The following is a 16,567-nucleotide window of genomic DNA, read 5'->3' as shown; positions in this document are numbered from 1 at the left end:
AAACTAGCAGACATTGTTATCTCCACTGATTGATGTTCATTCTGTTACCACAAAACTTTGTAGGGATTGTGATGTTTCAACTTCTTTAATTTTAGTTTATTCACCATTTCCTCTGACACAATGTTATCTGTGGTACTGCTGTCCACTATCATTTTGCAGCACTTCCCACTCGCCTTGCATCTTGTTCCAAATAAGTTTCTTCTGTGAATAGGTTCAGATTTCTCCTTCCCTGGAATTAACAAAATCCGTCTCAGTGTTAAGTATTCTCCTCGGGATCTTTTCATGTTTAGGTGAAACCACACTTTCTTCCTCAGCCTGGGTCACATGAATTCTGATCACTTTCCCTTTTCCACTACTCTATCGTATTTGAGGACATTCAAATGCTCTATGCCTAGTTTCTGCACATTTGAATGTTCCACTAAATCCTTTTCCTTTGCCTCTTCCTCTTCCAAAAAATCCACAACCTCTCGAATAATCACCTCTTCCTTTGGAGTAATCTCCTCTTCTCCTATTTTCTTGGGGACCAGTCTGTGATGTATTGGCTTCCCCTTGCCTATTTGAATAACCACAACCACTACTAGATTGTCCTCATGTGCATGAAGATTTGAAGTTATTTTGACTTTTGGCAATCTTCTCTTTCTCCTTCAGGGCATATTGATATGTTTCTTACACACCATTTATTCTAACCATGCTTATTTCATCTTGAATCTTGAACTTCGTACTTTAGGCCATTAATATATTGATACCTTTCTTGGTATCATCATGTACATGCCCGACATGAATGTCCAGTTTATAAAATTCTTTTCTATATTATTGTGCATTCTTTTCCTTTTGTTTCAAGTTTTGCAATTTCTTAAATAAATTGATTTGGTAGTCTATTGGTAGGAATTTTCTTTTCAATTTGGTAATCATCCTCTCCCACGATTTGATTTTCTCCTTTACTTTTCACTGCCTTTCAGCTTGCATATGATCCCACCAGAGGGATGCATGTCCTTTCAATTTGGTACAAGCAAATTCCATTCATTTAGGATCCTCAACTGATTCAAAATCAAAATACTTCTCTATTTTGATATCCAGTCAATAAGTTCTTTTGGATTCAAACTACTATTATGACTAAGAGGATCAATTGTTTGTTTACAACTTATCTTCCTCATTGCTTGCAAAAATCTTCTTTATGCTTCATCTCCACCTTTAGTTTCATCATCTTCTATTGCCTCTATTTCTTCTTCATCATCACTCATATCTTGCATATGTAGTCTACGTTACATTTCCATAGCATCTAAATGTGCTGTTATTCCTCTCAACATTTCTACAATCGCCATTTCTCCAGCTTGTGGTGTTTCTCTTTGCCCATGTCCCCTACATATCTCATCTCCACTCCGGTCCTCTGCAGTTGCAAGATTACTCTTTTTCACTTTCTCACAACAATTTCCTTAGGACCCTTCTCTTGACATGATCATAATAAACCCTGCTCTGATACCAAATGATGCAGCCTAACCCAGAGAATCTAATTAGACGGTCAGGATTAGGCCAAACCAAATTAAATCACACAAAATGATTCACAAAAACAATGATAATTTTATTTATTGTTTGCAGCAACAAGACATCATAGGATTATAAGGAATGCAATTAAATTTTATCTCATTGATCACAACATTCTTTTTTAGAGCTTCTAATTGTCTTCAATTAACCTCAACATCTCCACATAGAATTCTGCCGAACTTCCTTTGAAAATCCCCACTTTCTAACCTTTTTTGCAAGAGCATTTTATTGCTATTTTATATATTGGTTGGGGAAGTTGAACAGTTTGGAAACTTCCACAACTAAATTGCCCTCCAAGAAATGTTTCTTCCGTGCCACTTCGGTGAAGTTTAGGTTCTACGAACTTTCTTTGGTGTCCGTAGAATTTCACAAACTAGCAATATTATCAAAATAACCTTCTTTTGAGGGAATTGGCTTCCGGTGAAGCCATTTTTTCAGGAATCATTCTTTCTTTCATCTCATCAACTTCTTTCTTCAGCGATTTCTTCTTTTGGCGAACCAAGAGGTTCGTATACTAACAATTTTGTGCATTACAATAACTTTCTAACTTTTCTTCTGTGTTTTGGCGAACCTGAGAACCTTTTCGGCAAACTTTCAGATTCACAAACTCGAACAATTACTGAAATTAAGTGTTTAACTTTTTCAAAGGCTTCAAACTTTGACAAATTTGAAATGAACAAATTCTCCTATGACAAATCATCAAAGCCAACTGAAAGCAAAACTGAACCAAACAAAAAACATAACTTGAATTTTTTTTTGGTTTATGTTGGATCGCCTGTGGACCTGGATACTTTGGCATATACTGAAGCCAAGGACCATGTTTTGATAGAATTTGAATAACTAGTTTAGAAATAAACAAATGGATGTACGTGCTTACAAAATTTCTTTGAGACCTGTCCACCTCAGTATCAACCTTTACAAACTCCCCAAACTTCTCTGCTAACAATTCCAAATATGATTTCTCAAAACCATCAGATGATAATCAAAATGATTCCAAATGGCGATCTTGGCAATTGTTTCCACCACTGGGTCAAAGAAAGGTTTCAAAGGGCATAAGAACTGCCAACCCTACCATGAGACCAAGGACATTCTTCCAAATGCAATGTTGATCCTGCGCGGATTGGTTTTTTTTCTGGAAAAAGCCTTTAGCCAACAGAGTCAAAGGGGGATTCACATTTCACAATATATTTCAATATATTTTCAATCCTGCAAATGATCTTTGACTGAGTCAGTGTCTTACCCAAAAATCTGCCCACAAGAGAGCAGCTTCCCATTTCTGCTAAAATTGGAGTTCACAATATATTTCAATGTATTTTCCATCTTGCAGATGGTCTCCAACTATGTTGGCCTCTTTCCTGAATATCTGGCCTCAAGAGAGCAGCTCCACATCTTTGGTGAAATTTGATTAAGCAGCAACCTTAAGACCAATTTTCCTAGAATAAAAACATCTAATTACAACCCTCAAAATTCACATATGCTGAAGCCAAGGACCATGCTTTGGTAAAATCCAAATAGTTTGAAAAACTGGTTTAGAAATATCCAAATGGAGCAAGTGCTTACATGATTTGTTTGAGATTCATCTGCCTCAGTATCAATCTTGACAAACTCGCCAACTTTCTCTGCTGGCAATTCCAAATAGGGTTTCTCAAAACCATTAGATGATGAGAAAAATGATTCCAAACTGTGATCTTGGCAATTGTTTCGAATTCCACCACTGGGTTGAAGAAAGATTTCCAAGGGCATAGGAACAATTCAACACTACTATGAGACCACAGACATTATTCTAAATGCAGTCACTATCCTCTGGATTGAAATTTTATCTGGAAAAGGTTATAGCCAACAGAGTCAAAGTGGGTTTCACAATATATTGCAATGTATTTTCAACCCACAGAGGATCTCTGACCGAGTCGGTCTTTTATTCAAAAATCTGCCGACAAGAGAGCAGCTCCCCAGCCCTGCTGAAATTTGGGTTCACAATATATTTCAATGTAATTTCAATCTTTTAGAGGATATCTGACTGAGTCAGCTTCTTATCCAAAAATCTGCCCAAAAGAGAGCAGCTTCCCATCTCTGCTGAAATTGGGCTTCACGATACATTTCAATGTATTTCCTATCCTGCAGATGATGTCTGAATGAGTCAGCTTCGTACCAAAAAAATCTGCCCACAAGAGAGCAGCTCCCATCTATGCTGAAATTTGATTAAAACGATCCTTCAAAAGAATTGGCTCCACCGTATCCTCTGCCAACTGAAAAGATAATTTGTCCAAAGGTGGAATCAAAAATCTTGCCAGCAACCATGTGATTGGGATCCCCCAGGCTCTTCCTTTTCTGCAATTTTATCCTTTGAAACCCCTTTACCAACATTTTGTGCACCCCTGCCTTCTCTGTTGAACTCTTGAGTGGAGGAAATAATCTTATCCATTGGAAAAGAGCCCTTGCTAGAACAGGAAAATATATTATTTTTATCTTTTGAAATTTGAAACTTGCAAAAATCGGAATTGAAGTGAAAGAATTTCAGGAGTTTTTTCATTCTAGATAAGTCCAATGGTCTCCTCCTCTGCTTTCGACAACAGAGCAGCATCCTTCAAAAAAAAAAGAGTGAGTAGGGTTTAATGAAACCTTTGTGAAAAAGAAAAGTGAGACCCTATCCTCCTTCCCACAACTGCCACCTTTATACAGAAGGGATTGGTTCTCTGAAAGAGCAGTGGCCAAAGAAATCTTTTGTGAAACCTGTTCCCTTGATTTTTGAAGCATCCAAAAATTTAAAACTTTTTGCATCTGAAGGCAACATCTAATGTCCATCTCTACAAGTCACTCACCAAAATCCTAACTTTTGCGTCCAAAAGTTAAAATTTCTAACTTTCGCACTTCAGAGTCCAAAATCCTAACTTTTGTGTCTTTTAGCCCAAAATGCTAACTTTTACGTCTAAGAGCTCAAATTTCTAACTTACATGCGTGAAAGCCAAAATTTCTAACTTTCATGCTTGAAAGTTGAAATTTCTAACTTCTGCACTGTGATTTTCAAGAATCTAACCTGCAAACCTCCTGTAACTACCTCAAGATTCTATTTAAAGATTTCAAATAAGATTACCTGTTCATGTAAGGTTTTTGATGGAACCTACGGTTGCAAAGTGGAAGAACAGATAAGGCACATGAACAGTTTTTGAAGATGCTTACAGAGTTGTCATCTCATAAATGCCATTATTTCATGGTATATGCACAAAATGGATTGGTTGAAAGTCTTTACAATCGTTCAAGCCAGGCAGGTGTAGAACCAGATTCCACAATCTTGGTCCACATCCTTTTTCTGACTGTATTATAATACAAATGGCAGTGGTGATTGCTCTGTTCGATAAACATTGTAAGAATTGGAAATCATTGACTAAACACCTCAATTGCTTGACAGATCAACGAGGCATCATCTTATGTAATGATTATGTAGCATGTACAATGTGCATTTGTTTTGAAAGGTTTCAAGCAATTGTAATTAGCTGGTATATGTTGACGTGTATTTTGTACACTATCAAACACAGAATAAAATACCCAAGGGTACCTTATCCTCTCTTGAGTAAAGTCTCCGAATGCTGAAGATATCGCGAAAAGGATCAATCGGGATGACTTCAAGGTTCTTGTATGTAGGATCTCTACGTGTGGATAAGCTCTCTGTGGTATGATGTGATTTGCTGGAATCACAAGGGGACTTACACTTGATGACTGAACTTCTGATTTGCTTTGAATATTGCTGGAACACAGGATTTTACTGCCTTAGATTTGAAAAAAAAGAAAAAAAAGACGAGGGCGAGGAAAGGGTCTAATCCTAACACTAAGAATGTAAGAGCAATGAATGATCTTTGATGAAATTCTAACTAAGTCTTGTTTTGACATCACAGGACCATCTCCACAAGGTTAGTGCGATCTTTGAAGGAAAGCTTTATGATGTTCAAATCATCACTGCAGGCATAGACACCATCAGGTTGATGCATATCAATGAAGAAGCGACAATTGAAGTTAAGTTTAAGCTAAATGATTCCAGTTGACTACGCAAGGCAAGTCTGCAATCAACAAACTGCTAGTAGTATGGATATACGAATTCCACCATCAATCAAGCACATTTCTTCCACTCATCTAATAACATGAAATCAAATATGAGAAGTATAGAGACCATGCAAATTGTCGAATCGACCCATAAATTCCACCATTTCTTCAATGAAGTTACAAGTCTTTTACAACAACACCTTGGCAACAATCTTTGCCTTCTCTCTCTACTCTACTCTAATTGCTATTCTATCAACTAACTACTCACCTTCTAACTACTCTCTATCTGTCTTCTATTAACTCTCTAACTTACTGCTTCTTTATAAATGAAATGCCAGGGCTTATATAGTGCCCATAATACAATTCGATGGCTAAGATCAATTTGAGATCAATGGCCAAGATTCAACAATGAAAACCCTAATTAGGGTTTGTTACCACCATTACATAACATTTAATGCTCGACCAATGAAATAATTGTATTAATTGGACACATGTCTTCTCTGGAAAAATCGACCAATGGATAGCTGGAGTAGGTACATAGAAGTTTGTACCACCTTCCATGAGTTAGGTATATTGAATCTGGACATGTTGAGGTGGATCAATCCGACTGGAGGAGTGATGACTGGGATGCCACCTCATTTGACACTTGGTTGATACTCAATTTGATGATTTTGAGAAGCTAGCTTTAATTAACTCTTCTGAAACTATCTGCTTCTTCAACGAACCCTTTGCTCTGACTTCTTGTGTCCTTGATTTGCAGGATGATGATGTACCTCGCCTTGGAATGCTGGACTGGAAGAGGTCGCCCTTATCCTGATGATGCTGGATCGAAGAAGATCGTCCCTGTCGATGCTAGACTGGAGGAAGTTGCCCTTCTCCTTGCTTGATCTTCTTGGAGGAGACCGTCCTTGATCTGGCTTGATTTTCCTTGAGGAGAGCCTTCCGACTTGTAGATCCTTCGAGCTTGGGAGTCGCCATCTTGATACCTACACAACATTTCACAATTAATAATATATCTTGAAGTGTAGAAATTAGGATTCAAAAGGAAGATTTAAGATTTTAATTAGGAAACTTCATGATAAATCTTGAGTTATCATTTCCTAATTAACTATGCCAAACTTAGAATTTTCAAAATAAAAGTTCAAAATTCAAATCTTCAATAATGGTGTCAAGATGATTTCGCCATACCTCCCCTTAAGTATTAAACTCTAAGAAATGATGCAAAAATAGATGAAATTCGCTAGGCAAAATGTAGATCAAAGCCTTCTCTTGAACAAATTGCGCCTCCCCTAGCTTGGAAAAGAATAAACTCCACTAGCCTCTTCAAAAATCTGGAAATTTGCCTTCAAATACCTTCAAAACATCTGGAAATTATCCTCCAATCTAGCAAGAAATTTGCCTCTCCAATAGCCTTCAAGATAAACTTCGCCCTCCATAGTCTCCACACTTAGTAGAAATTCGCTCCACTCCAGCTAGATTTCGCACCTTCAATTAGCTCTCCAAATTCGCACTTGAAAGGATGATTGAATGATTTGGATAATGAAAAACACACCTCCAATATATAGAGCGCTCACCACTTTGTTCCCCCTAGGCCGACTTGATAAAATAAATAAAAATAATACCTCAAGCGCTCCATTTTTTAATTTTAATTTAATAAAAATTAATTTTAAATGCCTTAATAATAAAAAAATCGATTTTCTAAGGCTCAAAATTAATTATCAAATACCAATGCGCCTTTATTAAATGCCAATTTAATTAATTTTTTCAAAATTTTGAAGTTGGCAATTTTGGCATCTAATGCGATTTGGAGGATATTAACATTGAAATAAGGTAAAAAATAATGAATGCCAATGACTTCGCTCTGGTCCCTTGGATAGGGACAGGAGCGCTTTTCTCAATCTAGGCCTTGCATTCCTCATTTTTAATTGCCAATTCTCGTTGCGGGATAAGTGATGATCTCTTTCACTTGTTCCATGCATGCTTAAATTGTTCTTGAAAGGCAAAATAGGTTCCCAAATATTTTCGCCCTAGTCCCTGGGTGAGGGACAGGAGCGCTTTTTGTATTTTAGGCTAGGATTCTCAAGTTTTGAAGGCAAATCTTTGTTCACCATGCTTTAGAAGACCTTTTCCATCTTGCACAACCTTGCCTTAGCGTAATTTTGGAGGGAAGTTATTGGTTTTGTAAAAATCGCCGTGGTCCTTTAGTGAGGGATAGGAGCGCTTTTGAGTCCTTGTGCAAATTCTTGATTGTTTCGATCCTCAAATTACCCTTAAGGCGTAGGACATCATTCCCCATTCTTTCTTGAGCCTTGGAAACAAAAAATAGCATCTCAAAATGTAAGGTAAATGGGCATATTTGGAGATTTCGCCCTGGTCCCTTGGAGAAGGACAGGAGTGCTTTTGCCAATTGTCATCAAAATTTGCAAATCTTGAATCTCGATTCCACCTCGAAGCATTTTAAACATCATTTCAAACTTGCCTTGGCTTGGATTTGTCCCAATTTGGAGAGAAGAGCTAGATAATATGTTTTTCGCCTTGGTCCCTTGGAGAGGGACATGAGCGCTTTTATAAATTCAAGCTTGTTTGTCCTTTGCTAGCCTTCCAAATTATCTTCAATGGGCTAATCATGCCTTATTCCATTCATTTCAATCACAAACTTGCCTTGTCTTTTGCAAGAAATTTGCACTTTTTGGAAAATCGCTCTGGACCCTTGGAGAGGGACAGGAGCGCCTTTTTACATCTTGGTGTATTTCTTTGTTCTTTAAACCCTCAATCGTATCTAAGGCATAAAACATCATTGCTCCCTCCTGTCCAAGTCAGGTTTTGCCTCAAAATCTTAAACAAAGAGGAGAATTTTGGAAAAGACGCTATGGTCCTTCAGTGAGGGATAGGAGCGCTTTTTGTCATTTGGGTTGATTTCCTCCTTTGTAGACCACTTAAATTATATTCAATGGACAAAACATGCTTCCCTTGACCTTTTCAAATCGTAAAATCACTTTAATCTTGCAAAAATAGTGCAAATTTGAAATTCAAGCTCCGGTCCTTCAGTGAGGGACAGGAGCGCTTTTTGCCTTCTAGGCCAAAGTGTCTCACTTTTCATCTCGAAATTCCGTTGCTAGGGAAGATTTCATCTTACTTGATGCTATGAATAAGAGTTAATGTCCAAGAAAGGTCTAAAATTGTGCATATAAATAAAATCGCTCTGGTCCTTCAGTGAGGGACAAGAGCGCTTTTGCCTTTCTAGACAAAAACTCCATCATTTCATCGTCTTTGATCAAGTCTGGATGCTCTATCACGTTCATTTCGCCGTCCACCATGCCTTTGATGTTTCAATTTGACCAAACAAGGCCAGGAATGACTCAAATAAGCCCTTTCGCCTTGGTCCCTTGGTGAGGGACAAGAGCGCTTTGCCTTGGACCCTTGGAGAGGGACAGGAGCGAAATTTGACTTTTTGAACTCTCTATCAGGATAATTTTTATGGAATATAGCATTTAAGTATAAGAAAGACATCTTTCTTCTTTCTTATACTTTAAGTTATATTCCATTTATACTTTCAGGATGTTTGAGAGTGGTTTCAGACCTCCAGGAGTTATATTGCAAAATCTAGTTTTTGGAGGATTTTCAGTTTCCAGACTTAGTCAAATTTCAGGATCAGGACTTCCAGACTTAGCTAAATTTCAGGATCAGGACATCACTCAAGCAGGACTTGCTATCCTATTGATCTCCCCGACAGCACTAAAAAATGCAAAGGCTAACGGACAAAACCCTAAAAGACCTAGAAAACAAACCCTAAAAGCAAAAAAGCAGGGGTCCCCATTTGCAATGGGGCGATGTGTGAAAACGTCACAACAGTATAAAGCATCAAACTGTTTAAAAACACCTCAAAATGTTGAAATCACAGGCCGTAATGACATAGATAGTACGCAAACTGATTTGGGAAATGCCTTAAAGAGACCTCATCACATGGAATGGAATGAAATGACTGCACGATGCGCACGAAATGGAGTTTGCAAGGAAGCTCTCAAAATGTTTGAATTAATGTAGCACACAGGCTTTTGGTAGACCACCTCAAAGAGATGCCATCTCATAATGCAATGATTGAACGATATGCCTAAAATGAACTAGTTGAAAAGGCTTTGAAAACATTGAAGAAATGTGTAATGTCCCTAATTTTTCAGGCTTTCTAGCTAGCTTTAGTAGCTGACACTCTGGGTTCACGTCAGCTTGTTCAGATGAGTAATCTGATGTTTCCGGTGAGCTCAGTTGGTTTAGTGGAGTTATACACCATTTTCTGAAGTGATTTTTGGCCTCTAGATTGGTCTCCAAGAATCTTGGAGAAGCCGTCTATTTTTAGTAAGTTGCCCAATCAGCCTCGTTTGCTATTATTCGTCATCAGGATCACTCCGGTGCGATTGAAACTTGATTCCGATGTGTTCCGACAAGTTTTCGCAAATTTGGTGCATTAATGAGTTATTTTAATTATTTTACTAAGGTTGCTTAAATTTAATTCAAATATTTAATTCCAACTTTAGTGTTATAGCTCGTTGGAACCGGGGCGAAAAGTTTTAAATCTTGGGCACATAAAACAGTGACCTTAAGTGTCAAAATATTATTATATTATTGAAAGGGTCAGTTTAATACGAAAAAGGGAGTTTAAATAAATAAAGTGACTATTAAATTAAAGTACATTTATTTATAAAGTCACTTTATTTTAAAAGGTACACTTTATTCACTTAAGAGAGAAGTGATATTTTTAAAAGAAGTTATTTATCGCACATTCGCGTTGTCTTGGGAAATGAGCCCAATGAGAGTTATAAATGAAAGCATTAAATGCAGATTGGGACATCTTGGAAATCGTATCTTGGAAATTGTGTTTATTGGGGATTGTGTTTTTGGAGAAAATCCGGAAATCTTCTTGGCATTTGGGGACAAAATCCCTCAAATGTGACATTTCTCTTGCCTGTGAAAGACCAGGTTTGGGAGATTCATAGAAACAAATGGGTGTTCAACGAGTTGAATAGCAGTGAAGTCTCAGATTCTGGTGGAAACTCTGCTGGGTGAAGTCACAGTACTGAATCAGGTATTTATTACTTTCCAGCTATAAGAATATTGATGCAAATTGAATAGTGAACCAGGAGAATGGGATTGATCAGTGCTTTGAATGGAAAACTATTGATGTTTTTACATGGCCGCTTCAGGGAGAATCGTAGAACATCCAGCCACTAGTTTACTACGCTGGGAATACTGCAAACTGTATGAAATCAGTAAGAGAATACATTACACCAGCAACCAGTTTGGAGTTAAGAGTTATTTATTGGAAGCACAGTGATTTCTGGACAGCCGCTGCACATAGCTTTTAGCTGCCATAGACCAAACTACAGCTGCATAGTACCTTTGGTCTGATTTCCCTTAAGTTGCAGCTGGTAATAACTGGAGTATGGCAGAAATGGAGGGGAGATTAGCACCCAGCTCATTCACAGCTAGCTGATCGTCCTTTCAGGTTGGGACGTGAATAAGAGGCGGGGGTCGTGGGACACAGTGGTGGTTTGGAACAGTTGCGACTTGGGTTAGTCCTTCAACACGAATGTGGTTTTTTCCAGCTTTGGAACAGAAGTTTGTAAAGAATGAAAGTGTGTGTTTGGAATGTAGTTTTCATTGGAACCCTGCTGTTCAAAATGTGATTATACTCTATGTATGAATACATTATTTGGAACTGAGTTGTTTGAATATTTTGAAATGAACCCCTTGTTCTTTGACTGCAGTAAATCAGTGATCTTGAGTAGTGTTTCTACAAGCTAGCTGATTGCTTTGTCTTAGTTCTAAATTGCAAGATTTTGTTGTTATATTAATGCACGAGTATTGGAAAGAATGAATATTTGCAAGCAATAAACAAAACGCACCAGGTATCAACTAAACCACAGAAAATTTTTAGAAGAGGGGAAAAAATCAGTCCTTAAATGATAGCCTGCCAACTGTTTGACGAAATGCTAAACCAAGTAAACTGAACTAATTAGTGCAGAAGGATGGGGGCCTTTACAAAATGCCCTTGCGGGTATAAATCCAAATTCCACAATCATTTGCCAGCAGCTTGCGCACTAGAATGAGAGGTTTGGAACAATAATATGGAATCAAAGACAACCTGCGAACTGTTTGACAGAATGTCTTCATGAAGAATGTGGAGTCATAGACAAGGCGAGTGAACTATTTGACAGAATGCCTCCAAGCGATATCGTCTCAAGGAATGAAATTAAATGATTGCAGAATGTGCACAAAAGGATTTTGCAAGGAAGCTCTCAAAAGATTTGAGTTAATGAATTACTCTGGAACATATCCTAACATTGTAAGCTTTGTTTATGTTATATGTGCACGCTGCTATATGCAAGTTTGGCAAATGAAGGTAGCATGGTATTCTTAGATTCAAGACACATGATTAATGCCGTGGAGGTGAAAGACAACAAATTATTCATCTTCCATCATAATTAAAGTTAGCAATTGCATCCGGTTTATTTCCATCATTTTGAACATCGACAATGTTATTGCGGAGATTACTAGCGATTCTAAATGAAACAATCTGAAAAATAATGCTTGTTGCACTATATCAAATGACCAACAGCAATATATGGACATCCATCATAGTATAATGAAGAAATATTTTTGGAATGCTCTTGTAGATATGGGCAAACTATGGAATCATATACGATGCACCTGAAGTGTCTGACAAAATCCCTCAAAGAGATATCATATTGAGGAATAAAATGAAATGATTCTAGGTTGTGCACAGAATGGTATTTTTGAGTCACCATGAGCTTCTGGACAGTGAGTTATATGTGACATACTGGTGGTTTCAACACCTAATAAGACACATTATGAAATGCTCATGGATATTCTAAGACTCCCAAAGTCTCATCACATTCTTGTAGAAAAGCCTCTTTGTACTTAAGATGGAGCATTGCAAAAACGTTGTAATAGCAGTCATGGAAAGGCCAAATATACTAGTACAAGTTGGATTGGAATATAGATACATGCCAGTTGTAGCTATATTGATCAAGGAAGTCCAAAGTGGGGTGCTTGGGCGAGTTTGGACGGTTGAGATCAGGGAGCATCAGTTTCCTTCTATCAAGGTTCGCAATTGGAATGGGTTCAATGTAAATACAATGGGCAACTAGGTAGAGAATTGTTGCCACTTCTTCAACCTTATGAATCTGATTATTGCAGTAAATCCTGTATGAGTGATGGCTTATGGTTCACATGATGTTAATCATAAGGATGAAGAATATGATGGCATGATCCCATATATCCTACTTGGTATTTGTATGCCTTCCTGTAGAGTTTCTGTTATTCCTCTTCTTTTAGTTTTATGTTTTCTCCTTTACGTACTTTCAGGTTAAAAGTACACAAAAATCCTAAAAACACTAATCATACGAGGGAGCTGCTCCTTTCAAACACAGAGGAAGATTGTGGTTTCACCGCAATCTCTCCAACTGTTGGAACATTTGTCACTGCTCTTCGGGTGAACAGGGTCAGTTTCAGAAAAACAATTGCAGTGACAAATCTATTTGCCATAAAACCCTAGCCTCTTTTCCTCTCCAACAGAATGTGCAATCTGACTGCTCTGGAACATGCTGTCTATTATCTGTGTTTGTGCCATCGCCTGAAATTTTAGCTGTGTTGAGGTAGTGAAATTTTTTCTTATTTATTTGCTTATTTGTTTTACGTTTACTATTTGTCTGTTTCCTATGCAATTGTGATGAGGACTCGGAAACTCAACACAGCAGTTAGGCATAGTGAGAAGTAGCAGCCAGTCAGGATCATGTGAGCTTTTCCTCCTTTATTCTCAGATAGAGAGGGGTTCAATTCCGAACAGTCACAGTCATGGTTATTAGAGAGTGCATCAATCCATCTCCCAACTGTCACGTGAAGCCTAACCTACTAGTTTTTCCTTCAGCGGTGTGGTTCCAACCTCATCCAACTCTGCAAATATTTATGAAAACAGAATTGATATAGCATAACAGTGATTTAAAAAATTGTTTTATTTATTTTTGGGAGTGTGGGTCCCTTGGTTGTCTCTAGGATGATGGTGTGGCCTTAGATGCCCCTTGTACATAGGGCCCATATAGAAGAGTATGCTTCACTAATTTACTATGGATCATTGGAAATTAAGTCTCTATCATGGAGGTCACTAAATTAAGATGCTTGGGCTGAATATTAAGTATAGATGTGTTTTTGGGGGCACAATCTGAAACTTTAATATTTTGAACTTTTTCTTTCTTATATTCCTTTGACAGCCACTGGAAAGGCATATGGTGTGTGATGAATTTTATGAAAACAGCAAGAAGACAAAAACTATGAGGTCACTAAAGTAAATGGCTTGGGCTGCTATTAAACATCACAGTTTTTCTCGTGGGGGGAGCCGTTGTTCAATCTGAAAACTGAAATGTTTTAATATTTTCTTCTCTCTTATATTTGTTTAACAGCCATTGCAAAGGCATATGATGTCTAATGATGTTTTTAATTTTTGATACAATTGAACAGTATTTGTCTCTTGCTGTTTCCAGAAACTTTCAACAAAATAAAAATATAAAAGAATATTAAATACTAATCTGTATGATTGAGTGGTTTGGGTTCTTAGTCATTTGCAACATTACAGGGAAGTTATTCATGGAAAATTTTTGTAGCGTGGTTTTGGATCTGTGTTTCTTTATCAATTGATTCTATTTTGATGTGTTGTTAAACCAGGTGTCAATTAATTCGGTTACGTCGATAATTGATGGTTTGAAGAGACTGTACATAGAGAAACTAAAACCATTGGAAGTTACTTATCGGTTCAACGATTTTTGCTCACCCATTCTGGTAAATACAGTAAAATATCTTTTATTAAAATATTTCAAGATTTCTCTCAAGTCCCTTAAATGTAGCTTATTCAACTTGCACAGGGAATTATTATCTTTAATTTACAGGATTTAAATAATTGCTAAATTCGTAATACCTTCAAGAGTTTGAGTGAAATGGGAAAAACTAAGTGAATTAATTATTAAAAAGGGGATTATAAATCTCTTAAAATTTTTGTACAAGGGATAAAATAATAGTAGTTTGTTTCTTTTTACATAACAGACCAACAGCGACTTTGATGCCAAACCGATGGTCATGCTTTTAGGTCAATATTCAACTGGAAAGACGACCTTTATAAAACACTTGCTAAGAGCTAATTATCCAGGTAGAACATCTAACTTCAATTGTTAAAATATAATATTTTTTAATATTATAATCAATATTTTACTGATTGTTTTCTTCTAATTGTAGGAGCACACATTGGACCAGAGCCCACTACTGATCGATTTGTTGTGGTCATGGTACGGACTTCATTGTCTGTCACAATTTTTTTATACTGTTTGGTTTGGTACAAGACATTTATGAACACTAAAATATGTTTGTAGCATGGTACTACTATGTGCAAGAATTGATTATGCTCACTTTTGTAAATGATACTTGTTTTTGGTCATTTGGGAGATTAGAGAAATCAATTTTCTCTATATGGTATTCTGGGTTCATAATTCAAACATAATTTTTTTATTTTCATCTAGTCAGGTGGTAAGAACTTGATCTTTTTTTGTCAGTTTGAGGAGATGGTTAAATTCTAACTAGAATTTCAGGTCTGCCTCGAGACTTTACTGTTCTGGGTGAAAGATGGTATATGATCTCTTGGATTTGTGTTCACAATTTTATTTCTAGTATTCATGATCATTCCTTTTTTGCTGCTATGTATTTGATGCATTATACAAAATTTCTCTTGATTTTTTGAGTTTTATTGATGTCGAGTTTCCTATATTTAATTTTTAGACACCTTTGTTGTTTATAAACAAGATCTTTGCTTTTTGACATGGATTTGCTTTTTTGGATATTTCAAAACTTGAGTATACTAGTTTATTTGCTGGAATATTTCTTAAGTAATAAATATCTTTTCTTTGTTTCCAGTCAGGGCCTGATGATAGAAGTGTTCCAGGAAATACAATTGCAGTGCAAGCAGATATGCCTTTTAGTGGGCTAACAAGATTTGGCACTGCTTTTCTCTCTAAATTTGAGTGTTCACAAATGCCACATCCGGTAAGTCTTTAAGAGATCCCTGAAGAAAGGATCCCCAGCTCCTTCTTTTTCCTAGTCTGTATACTTATCAATGTGATGATTCCTGATGAAGGATCCATAGTTTCCTTCTTTTTCCTAGCCTGTTACTTATTTATGTCTGTATTGTATGTCTATAGCTTCTGGAGCATATCACGTTTGTTGATACTCCAGGAGTTCTATCTGGAGAAAAGCAACGTACACAACGTAGTTATGACTTCACTGGTGTGACTTCCTGGTTTGCTGCGAAGTGTGATCTTATACTCTTGTTATTTGACCCTTACAAGCTTGATATTAGCGACGAGTTTAGGCGTGTTATTGGGTCCCTCCGTGGCCATGATGACAAGATAAGGGTAGTTCTTAACAAAGCAGATCAAGTTGATACACAACAGGTAAGACTACATGTTCTTTTTTTTAACAGATAACTGCTTTTGGTTTTCTGTTTGTCTTTTAATTTGTTCAATTCTATCTGTTGGATTGTCATTGCAGCTAATGAGAGTATATGGGGCATTGATGTGGTCACTTGGAAAAGTGCTGAATACACCAGAAGTTATGCGGGTATATATCGGGTATGTACAACATATTCTTTGAACATTAAAGAACTCTCGAAAATCACCCTGTCAGCTGATTGGTCATATTGTAGCCTTATAGAGTATGGTATGGAGGGCTTGTGTCCTTGTGAGGTATATTTGTTTGGTTTTGTTCTTACTCACAATTTTTACTGCGTTTTGTGTTTTGGGTTCGAACTTGGAAACAAGGCGCTCTCATGTGTCCTTTCTAAAAGCATTGATGCCAAGTGGATTCAGTGTGTTGCAGAAAATCTTTCTCTTCAAACCTGTTTCTTTCTAGGGTTGATCAATATGAAATATAGTTA

The 16,567-nt window shown here is 37.0% G+C and overlaps 1 protein-coding gene across 2 annotated transcripts in view; it reads left to right on the top strand.

Moving 5' to 3' along the window:
- Positions 1-16,567, top strand: part of LOC131029718 (EH domain-containing protein 1) — a 62,348-nt gene that overhangs the window by 36,896 nt on the left and 8,885 nt on the right. Inside the window, exons 8-13 of one of the 2 annotated variants that reach the window (XM_057960338.1) lie at positions 14,314-14,427; positions 14,689-14,791; positions 14,878-14,927; positions 15,550-15,678; positions 15,834-16,085; positions 16,183-16,262. In XM_057960338.1, the coding sequence (XP_057816321.1) occupies positions 14,314-14,427; positions 14,689-14,791; positions 14,878-14,927; positions 15,550-15,678; positions 15,834-16,085; positions 16,183-16,262 (728 nt within the window). The remainder of the gene's footprint in view (positions 1-14,313; positions 14,428-14,688; positions 14,792-14,877; positions 14,928-15,549; positions 15,679-15,833; positions 16,086-16,182; positions 16,263-16,567) is intronic. The other variant, XM_057960339.1, reaches the window with a different exon arrangement.

The sequence above is a fragment of the Cryptomeria japonica genome, chromosome 9 (assembly GCF_030272615.1).
Source record: "Cryptomeria japonica chromosome 9, Sugi_1.0, whole genome shotgun sequence".
Lineage (NCBI taxonomy): Eukaryota > Viridiplantae > Streptophyta > Pinopsida > Cupressales > Cupressaceae > Cryptomeria > Cryptomeria japonica.
Note: the sequence above shows the minus strand (reverse complement) of the source record. Positions and strands in the feature narration are given on the sequence as shown.